At 48.4% G+C, this 11,188-nt stretch overlaps 1 protein-coding gene across 1 annotated transcript in view; it reads right to left on the reverse strand.

Annotated features, from left to right (window-relative positions):
- The window catches only part of LOC144826632 (Krueppel-like factor 13), a 223,883-nt gene extending 215,462 nt beyond the window's left edge, over nt 1-8,421 (reverse strand). Inside the window, exon 1 of the mRNA XM_078685162.1 lies at nt 7,486-8,421. Coding sequence (XP_078541288.1) covers nt 7,486-8,044 — 559 coding nt within the window. The 5' untranslated portion in view covers nt 8,045-8,421. The remainder of the gene's footprint in view (nt 1-7,485) is intronic.
- Between the last annotated feature and the right edge of the window lie 2,767 nt (nt 8,422-11,188).

Consider the following 11,188-nt stretch of genomic DNA (forward strand, 5'->3'; position numbering starts at 1 on the left):
ATATAATGGGGTAAAGAAACCTCTTCCATAACAAAATAGGATTCAATTGCCAAAGACCAATCAGTGATAAAGACCAGACTTTAACTGCTCAGTTTAGATGCTGTCTACCCAGTGCCTTAAATGGGTGATCATGGTGCAGTCAGTTATAATGCTATATTATCACACGATATCGGGCTAAATAAGACCATCCAGCATGGGTCTGTTCCATCTCAACGGAGGGAAACCCTTCTGGCTGCAAAAATAAAGGGGTATACTGTGTCTCGAAGGGAGACATTAGAGCCATATTGTAGGCATTGTGTAAATGAGGTTGGCTGGAGAGACGTGAAGGTCGAAGGAAGGTGCTGGGGCCTAACGAGAGGGCTGTAAAAGTTAGGTGGGGTTGATGGAAATATATTGGGGCTTTGGGGAAAACTGAGGGTGAGTGGAGAAATACAGAGGGCCCAGTATATGGTAGTAGATAGCCAAGCATCATAAGCCATTGGGCATTGTTCCGGATATCTTAGGGCTGCATGAAAGCCCTATGGTTGCCAGATAAGAGACATTGGCAAATTATGGGAACACATGGGAAGTTGATTATAAGTCATGGGGTGATACAGAGCTGGCTGAAGAGAAAGAAATGGATGCCAAGGAGAAAACATGTGGAGGCCATGAGGGAAGCCATAGGAGAGGAGGAGCAGAGAGAGAGACATGCTGGATTCAAATGGTACTGTAAACTTCTACAAAATATAGGAAAGTCATATTTTATATTAGTATCAATGTATACAACCTTGCAAGAGTACACATGAAGGCTGTATACGCCCGAAGTGAGTGCATCTAAAATGCAGGAGGCTTCAGTGAAATAGTGGAGGCTTTTTAGGTATAAATAAACAACAAGAATCCACCAGATTGGGCAGTGTGTTCCCTACTGTGGTGGGGAGCACATAGTGTTTTTTAAATACCCCTCACACACCAAAAGGACCCTTTGTGTCATGCTTCATCATTGGGGTTTTCGCACCCCTCTACGGGATGCGGCGTGCTGCGACCTACGACTACGCGGGAGCACTGATCAAATAGACTATGTGTGGTGCGTGTGAGGGTTGGGTGAAAGTATGTGGTGGGGCAATATGAGTGAGTGAATGGTTAAAAAGTGCCTGGCTCGTAGGGTAAGAAGGAACTATTTTAATGAGCCCCCGGGCTGGTACTATTAAAATGGGTGCAGGTTGAGGTGATTATGTGATATTAAGCACATCGCCTCGTGGGTGCGTCGACATGTTTCGGAGATCAACTCCTTCTTCAGGACAGGGTGCACCACACCCCACCTTACTCACGTTTCTCTAAATAAAAAAGTGTATTTACAAAATAGTGGAGATGTAGTACTGTTATGTGCCTACAAATTCAAAGAAGATTATTTTGCCAATATGCAAAAAACTTTCTGTTCTTGGTTCAATGCCTCATAAGCCTCCAAACGTTGGGGTATGCTTTGGCCAAATGACTCGAGTTACAGCATAGGTAATGTCCTTGCTCCCCCGAACGCGGCTCCACTATGTGCTCCCCACCACAGTAGGGAACACACTGCCCAATCCGGTGGATTCTTGTTGTTTATTTATATTGCAAGGGTGAAGGAATCCACCTCTCTCTCTCTCTCTCCCTCCCCTTTGTTATTTACAGGCTTTTTAGGTATTGTAGGTCTGTCTGTTGTATTTTATGAAATCATTAAAGGTACACCAATAGAGTTACAAGGGTAACGCCCTACCAACGACTGCTTGGTGCAAGTTTCAGCCATATTTTGGAACAAGACAAGTCCATGACGGAACCCTGTATTAATAATGATAGGGATGGACTATGTCTCATGCTTGCTAAGCATGAATGCTTACTGAGTCACCTATGCGAACACGCACTTTAATAAAGTTGAACTTAGTATTTCGCTTAGCTGCAAGTAATACCTTCTGATGCACAAGAAAAAAGGCATCCTTTTACAAACACTGCGAGCGCTCACACGCGTTCTTGGTGTGGAGATATAATCGCCTATAGGGTCGCAAACTTACCATGGTTTGGCCCCGGGATTGTCGTATACCACGAGGATGTTGTGCACTCTAATGGATGCTACACATGGTCTACATAATTATATTTTACTGCTTTGAGACATAAATGAAAAAACTCATGGTCAAGACTGTAGCGGCGTTAAGCACACACTTTGGAATTTGTGGCTCATTATCTCTCTTGTTTCACATCATAGTTGTTTATTTTGTTTTTGGAACTATCAGGGGGTCCTTGCTATTTTCAAATATTTATTTTGGTTGGACCATCTGGTACATCGTACGAACGTTTTGGGCTTTGGAACACACAATTGGACGTGCAAATCCAGATTCATCTACTTTGGATTTAACTATCTCGTCATTCCCAAATTGCCTTGAAAAAGTCTGAGTACCGACGAAACACGTGTTGGCTAAATCGTTTGCTGGGAATCCTTAAGAAATTAATAAAAAGACAAAGAACTATCAACTGATGACGTTCTTGGACTATTTTTAATGCTGTGCATAGTACCTGTCTCATTGGATTGTCCTCATATGCGTAGGAATATATTGGAATCGAGACTGTGTTTAGCATTTGTCCAACACTGTTTTTGGATTGGTATACATAGCAATAGGTGTGCTGTAACAGCTTTTTTCCTTGTGTATTTATATGCATGTTACCCTGTAAGGTGCTGATAGCACTTCTAGGTAGTAGGTGTTCTAAGCTACTTTAGCACCCCGCTATAATTATAGTGATCAAATTATTCACGCTCATTACTGTTCTAGACATGTTATTCTTAATGATGTGCGGTTCCTTTCCCTCATAGGGAACACTACTACCTTCTGATGCACGTTTAACTAAATGGTAAGTACATACATACACAGGTGCACTGCAACACACTTCCCTTCACATACTAATCTACTCACGCCCTGCCTTGCATCAACTAAAACTGAAGGCAAATATCGCCACAATACCACATATGACCGCGCATCACTGATGGACTTTCACACCACGGTATTATACACAACACCTTATTGAACAAGCACCTCATGAAACGGTTGAGGGGGAGCACTAAAGAGCAATGTTCCCTCTAATTTTTTTCCTCTGTGTGCGGCAGTGGAGGGTCTCTGTGTGCTGCAACCATGGCTATGTGCGCCAGGAACCAAACCGCGCGTGTCTTCGGCGCCAAATGCCACTCATTTTTGGTGCCCTTCTGCCCTCTGTCCCACTCATTTTTGGTGCCATTCTGCCCTCTGTCCCACTCTTTTTTGGTGCCCTTGTGCCCTCTTCTCCCACTCGTTTTTTTGCCTTTCTGCCCTCTGTCCCACTCGTTTTTGGTGCCCTTCTGCCCTCTGTCACACTCGTTTTTGGTGCCCTTGTGCCCTCTGTCCAACTCGTTTTATGCCTTTCTGCCCTCTGTCCCACTCGTTTTGGTGCCCTTCTGCCCTCTGTCCCACTAGTTTTTGGTGCCCTTCTGCCCTCTATCCCACTCGTTTTTGGTGCCCTTCTGCCCTCTGTCCCATCGTTTTTGGTGCCCTTCTGCCCTCTGCCCCACTCGTTTTTGGTGCCCTTCTGCCCTCTGTCTCACTCGCTTTTGGTGCCCTTCTGCCCTCTGCCCCACTCATTTTTGGTGCCCTTCTGCCCTCTGTCCCATCGTTTTTGGTGCCTTTCTGCCCTCTGTCCCACACGCTGTTGTGCCTTTATGCCCTTTGTCCCACTCGTTGTTGTGCCTTTATGCCCTTTGTCCCACTCGTTGTTGTGCCTTTATGCCATCTTGCCGTCTGTTCCGCTCGTTCCCCAGCCGCTGTAGCCTCTCGTATAAGTATTGCTGATAATCAGAGCCCCTTCACGGGCTCCAATTAACAGCAATACTTAAACAAAATGCCACAGTCTGCCTCGCGCTTTACTAACAAAAGCGTAGACAGTTTCCAAACACAGAGTGTACTTTAGCACACGCTGTGTTTGGAAAGTGTCTACGCTTTTGTTAGTAAAGCGCGAGGCAGTCTGTGGCATTTTTTTAAGTATTGCTGTTAATCGGAGCCCGTGAAGGGGCTCTGATTATCAGCAATACTTAAACAAAAGGCCACAGTCTGCCACGCCCCCACACAGCAGTAAGCCCGCAAGCGCCACAATCGCACCAGCCCCCACCAGCCCCCCGCCTCCTTACCTGAACTCCTCGCGCCCGCTCCGCCGCCACACGGAAAAGTGCCTCATGATCGCGGCGGGCGGCGCGACTCTCTAGGGACATCCTGTGTGCGCGCTCCACACTGGGTGGTGCGCGCCAGATGTCAGGGGAGGTGCGCGCGCGCGGCCTAGAAGGAACACTGCTAAAGAGACTGCTGGGTTCTCAGATCCCATGGACTCATTAATACCCGCATCACTCCACGTTGTTCACGCAACCTTCTCTCGCTCCTCTGGAAACAAAAAGGAAGGGAGAGTAGGTATCCCTAATTCTGTACCATCCAACGCATCATCCTCATTTGAGTATCGCTGGATATCTGAGACTTGGCTGCATTCAGGGTTTAGAAGCTCCTTGCATTGCTCCCAGAAGTACTTCACACCACCCTTTATTAGCATATGTACCTGTTAATCTGCACATATGGAAAGTTTGAGACAACTGTCAAGGGCAATGCAAGGGAAAAATTAATACTCAATAGAAGTGTTTCTATCATCATGTCTCACCCCTTCTGTAACCCCGCTCACTAGGCTCACTAGCCACACCCCTAACTCAATTTAATGAGTACCTGCACTTATTTTTTCCATTTAAAGCACTGGACCCAAGTGAGACCACCTCCTCTCTACTTCTAAGTAAACCTAAATTATAATCATTTTCACACAGTTTACAGGAGTCTAAGAACTCTCACTTTTGACTAATAATGTTAGTGGCTGTGGTACCCAGGTAACAATCATACCCTAGGCCAGGAAAATGCCTGCACCCAACAGGTGTGCAGGATAAAGAGGCGGAGGAAACTGGAGGTCATCATCAGAGATTCGAGTCTCCTAGCAGCAGGGGAAGCCTGCCTGGAGTCCTGCACACGGGGTGAAGTCACAGTGGTGGAGTTCTGTATACTACCTCACTGGACTATGGAAGAGGTGTGGCGCACGGTTCGATCCCCGGCACCGGCGGCAGGGGTCTGCCCAGCCGGGAAACCTAAGGGTAGCTGTGCGCTTTACAAATACAGGATTATTTACAAATGTAGGATTTATAGCACACAGCTTTCCTCCTGCAGATACCAGGACCCTTTGGAGCTGACAGAGGGCATTTGCCTCAAGCACCCCACCTGCACCCCTTGACTTCCACCACTGCTCGTGTACCCTCTCCTGCCTAACCATCCACTTGCCTTGTAACTCCTCCATGCATCCTCCACTTCTCTTTAAACCCTGTGTCTCCCTAGTCCGCCTTCATCACTTGTGCCACCCTGCCTGTATCTCATGTCTCCCTACCTGTGCCTCTGCCCCTGTGCTGGCCTGCTCATACTCCTGTGCAACCCATGCTACGCTGATCCTCCAGTGCCACGTGTACCGTGTCACCCATTTCTCCTTTGCCACCTGTGCCTCCCATCCCCCTCCACTGCGTCTTGAGCTTCTGCGCCTCTCATGCTCCCTGGATTCCCATGCCCCGCGTGGCGCCAGTGGTGCCTGCTTTTCTCATACCACTGTGTGCCTCTCGTTACAAACCCCTAGCTCTGGTGCTAGGCTGAGGCAGGTGAATGACGTCCATATACAGTCTGTAGCACCAACCTCTGCCTACTTTCTGGGATTTTGAATGAAAGATAAGCAAAGACACATGGTTTGAGGCGAATTATTTCTGATCCAAATGTTGTCTGGCAGTCCAGATTTCTGAGTAATGGAGCAAAACTGGCAGGTGTTCGAGATTTCTGAGTGCTGGAGCAAATGTCAGCACGTCTAAAGGATTACTCCGTAATGGTGCAAATTAAAGCATGCATTTATTTTTTAGGAACGACTGGGAAAATCTGAACATGCAGCAAAGATTACAGAAAGATGAGGTAAATCTATTAATTAAGGATTACTGAAGAACTGGGCAAATATGAACGTGCACCAAGAATTACTAAGTGATGGTGCAAATTGGAAAATGCATTAAGGCTTAATAAGTGATGGGGCAAATCTGATTTCCGGGTAAGAATCATCCTCAAGACTTATGACTAATGATGCAAATCCAAGCACACCTTAAAAGTATTTCTGTAAATACCAGCACACACCGATTATGGCTGAGTGGCGGTGCACATTTGGGTATGTAATGAAAATTAGTGAATGATAGCGTGAATCTGAACATGCACTAATGGTTACTAAATGATGTGGCAACTCTTAATATGCACTAGAATCACTGAGTGTTAAACTGAACACACACTAATGATAAGTGATGGTTCAAAGATGCCCATGCGCCCAAGACTTTTCAGTGATGATGCAGATCAGTGCCAGCACTCGATATTTCGATGTACATATCTGAACACACACTCGAAACTGAACAGTGGTGTAAATCGAAACGTAGGAAGGTTTACTGAGTGTTGGGCTCATATAAACACAGACTGATAACTAGTAAGCAATGGGGCAAATGTAAAAATGCAGTAAGGATAAATATGGCAAAATGCATCTCTACACATACATTCCTGTGTAAGGTGTGCACTGGCATAATCGTGGTAATCATTGAAATGTTAAAAACACTCTTTACGCAATGTTGGCCATCCCTAGAGTAACGCTGGAGCAAAATGTCGGTACTCCTTTATACATTGTGGACATTCTTGGCACAATTGTGCACACTCATGGTGCTTGCAATGGCATAATGTAGGTAATTGTTGGTGTTATAACATTGTACTCTGATGTAATGTTACCATATATGAACTAATAATGTTAAGATGCCATGTTTTGCTTTTGTAATACGCATTGCACTGAGGGAGTTATTCATGACACCGATGTTCGCTTTAGGTGTAGGGGAGTGAATCACCCTGATTGTATGGGTACTTTGACACAGTGCTTGTCCTACTCTAAAAGGGCTGGGCGTGCTGGCAGGAACTCCTGCTTTGGATAATAAGAGAGAATGGCAGGTCAGTGTGTTCCCTTTGGCTGTATTTCTGGCACGCAATCGTGGCACTGAGGTTAACGCTGTCTTCTGGGCGCGGCAGAGAGCAGTGGTATGGGAGGGGCGAAGGGGGGCTTATAGGCTGGCGGGTACTGGGTGTCTAGTGGCCATTTACTTTGTTAAGCTGCAGCCCCTTGTGTTTATTAGCCCTGGATCACTGAGCAGAGATCATCTTATTAATTGTATTGCCGATGATTCCATAATACTATAATACCGACGTGCAAGGTGGGCGCGGCCCTGAGGACAAATCTTGCAGTGTTCAAAGTTTCAATATATTCCACCACTGCAGGCTCGTGCTGAGTTTATGAGAAACAGATGTGCTCTTCCTGGGGACAGGGTGTGAGAGCGCGAGAAGTGAGTGCTAGCCACCCTCACGCTGCGCCGCCCGGACTGACCTGTGTGCGTCCTCAGATGAGCCTTCAGGTGCGAGGACTTGCCGTACACCTTGCCGCAGCCGGGGTCTGGGCACTTGTGCTTTTTCTGGGTCATCTCCGGGTCGCTCCGGTCCCTCCTATGCTTGGCGTTGAGTCCTTCTGGGTGCCCTGCGCCCCCGGCGGTCACGGGGAGGTGGCTGGGCGGCGTGGGACATCGCATCTGTCCGCCGGGCTCCCCTCCCCCTGCCGGGCCGGGGCTGTGCTGGTTCAGATCTGCCAGGATGCTGGCCACGTCCAGCAGGGAGGCAGTGTCCCCAGCAGCCTCTCCCGAGGGCAGGGCGAAGGGATTCCCTGGTCTGGGAACCGAGGGCGGCGGGAGGATAACTCTGGGAAGGGCGTGGGACGGTGCGAGTGCCCCGGGCGTGGGCGCTGCCGGCAGGGCTGGGGCCGCACCTGGTCTGAGGGCCAGAGGGTGCGCCCGGGGGCTCGGGGAAGCGTCCCCCCTCGGGCTGTGCAGGATCACACGGCTGGACATGGACACCAGGCACTCGGCTGCGAAGTGGTCCACAAGGGCGGCCATCCCCAGAAAGCCCCGTCCCCCTTACTCAAAGGCGGCGGCGCAGCTCCGTTTTCCTGGTCGGGTGCCGCACGGGGCACCTTCACCCCAGAACTCACACCCGCCGAGCCTCCCCCTGAACAGCCATGTGTTGCCCGGCGAGCAGCATCCCAGCCCGGGGAGGTGTGTCTGCAGCCGGCTGCCCTGTGCGTACATAAGCAGTGACAGAGGGAGCACGTTCGAGTCTCGCCCTCGCGCGGGGGTGTGGTCTGCGGGAGTGCCTGGTGCTGCTGACTGTGCCTGGGAGCCACATCCTGGGCTGGGCCCACGTACAGTGCACAGTGCGCTGCCAGCTGCGAGGAGCACAGCGAGGCGCCCCGGGCTGCTGCCCGCTCAGGCACAGCACACGTCTGCTTCGGCATGACGAGGTGGCTCCCGCTGCTGCAGGACACACTTTGCATCGCGTGCCGCAGAGCGCAGCTGTTTCTGTGTCACGTGGCTCGGCATGCCTCACTTCGGTGACACACCTTCCTCTCAGTGTCCGGGAAGTCACGAAGCCTTTCTATAAATGATGTAGAACAACTCACACCCTGAAGAACGCTCTCATTTCAAAAATATCATGGACGAGCTACAGAAAAACGGCTTCATTGGAAATGTAATCAGTAGGGGCACAAATAAGTGAGCACAAACAAGGACCCTACCAGGGTCGTAGGAGACACCATCTTTCTTGTGTGGGGGAAAGAGGGAGGGAGATGGAGGACTACATTTTGGACTTTCCAGTGACCCTATACAAATTGCCCATTGTCAAAGAGCCCTAATAAATCTAATATAATCGCAGCATGCAGTCACAGTTTGCAAGTATGATTTATTTTACATTCATAAAGTAATTGGACTAAAAGTGAAAAAACATGTTTTTGAATCGTACATCTTCATGCACCAAGCAAACAAAGGTGGGTGGGAAAAAAAAGAAAGAATAAACTGAAAGCTCTTTGCAACATTCCTAAACCTCAAAATGCAACTGCACTAATGTTGGAGTGTATTGGATATAGGCTACAGGCACACAGAGCTTTAAGAGGAGAGAATTGTCCACTTTGTAAAAGTGACATATCCAGTAGTGGCCGGTGGTGGGAGTGCTGCTGGGCGCTGACGTGGGGTGGGGGAGGGGGCAGGGTTGGGGGGTAGTAAACTACAGATTACGGCCGATTAAAGGTAAGTAAACACATAAATAAATAAAACAAATGTTGTTGCGTGCGCTGCTTTGCCAAATGCGATACAGCGTGCGCAACAAAATCCGTTTAATTTATTTATATGTTTACTTACCTCTAATCGGCCGTAATCCGGAGTTTGCTACCCCCCCCCACCTTAACCCTCCGCCGCCCCACGTCAGCACCCAGCAGCACTCCCTCCACCGGCCGCTACTGGGCATATCAAAAATAGTAATATGAAATCCAACCTTACCAGTAAGGAGGATTTATCATTGCAATACAGAAGATGTAAAACATGGCACAACTACTCTTTTCTAACCATGATTTATAGCTAAAAAGAGTGTATTGAGGAATACCCAATGTTAATCTATGAGAGGAGTAGGCTTCACAGTAGTGAAAAACGAATGTAGGTGTTTTTCACTAGAAGGTCATGCAAAACTGAAAAGTACACGTCCTTGAGAGGTACGGGGAGATCCCCGGATATGCTATCAACTGGGAGAAGTCCGTACTATATCTCCTATATGGGCCTCATCCAAAGTTGCCAAGGAATTGCCCAGTTAGAATAGTAACAGATAGCTTTAAGTACCTCGGAATTCATGTGACGTCTGATCTGGAAGAATTCCAGGCGCTAAACCTCCAAGAATCATTGCAGAGGCTGAGGCAGATATCAAACACTGGAATTGCTGCTCACCCTACTGGGTAGGGCGGCACTTTTTGAAATGATGGCGTTGCCCCGGTTTCTATATGCCTTGCAGAATTCGCTCTATTGTGTCCCTCAATCATACTTAAGGGCCATTGATTCAGAAGTCATAATCTCCTGTGGGAGAACACACCGGCTAGGATAGCTGCGGGCCACCTGACTAGAAGTTGGCATGATGGTGGCATTGACCTGCCTAAGGTCCAGGCGTACTACTGGGCATCCCAACTGGTAGTAAGCAATCAATGGACCCACGCACCCCACACCAACCCTGCGTACCGCCTAGATAGAATAGCTCTGGGATAAGGAGGAGTAAACCGAGTGCTATATAATAAACAGAAAAAATTAGGCTTGATGGGACCAGCAGCGCATACGGTTGGTGTGTGGCATACAATGACACAGTACCTGGGGTGGGCTGACAGACTGACACAACACACCCTGTTATGGGATACCTACAAGCTAGGCACTCTGGGCAAAAGTAAGGGGTTCCAAAAGTGGGATCTAATAGGGATCTCCCAGTTGGCTGACCTCTGGAAGGGGGTGAAGACCGTTACATTTGCTCACCTGCAGGAACAATTTGCGATGGCTCCCGCCGAGATGTTCCAGTACATGCAGGTAAAACACGGGCTAGAATCTGCTATTCCAGCAATGGGGACTCTCCCTGAAGCCTCCCCTTTAGTGGACCGGCTATTAATGGACCACTTAAACGAGAAAGCAATGTCCCTTAAATATCGTAAAATCATTATAATAAAATGGACCCCAGGTTAACACTGCGGGCTAGATGGCAGGAAGAGGTGGGGGAACTGGATGACACCGACTGGCAAGAAGTACAGGAATCACCCAGGGTGGTGGCAGTGTCCTCCAGATTACTCCTGGTATAACTTAAAATCCTGCATAGGACGTACTTCACGAGAGTGACGTTATGCAAAATAGGGAAAGCTGCGAACCAATGCTGCATGTGTCAATGCAACGGCATAGGCACCTTCTATCACACTCTGTGGGACTGCCCAGTCATTAAACTATACTGGACAGCCGTAATGAACACTATCACAGAGGTCAGCGCCAGCCCAGTCCCGTCCCACCTGAATATATGGGAACCAACGGAGCTGAACCATGATGGTCAAAACTGGGCAACAACAGTGATGATTACAGCCAAACAAAATATTGCCCAGAAGTGGGGGGCGGTACAAGCCCCGGTTCTAGAGGATTGGTGCAGGGACATGGACATGATTATGGTGGCAGAAAAAGCCACATATATACACAGAG

This window comes from Lissotriton helveticus, chromosome 3_2, assembly GCF_964261635.1.
Source record: "Lissotriton helveticus chromosome 3_2, aLisHel1.1, whole genome shotgun sequence".
NCBI lineage: Eukaryota > Metazoa > Chordata > Amphibia > Caudata > Salamandridae > Lissotriton > Lissotriton helveticus.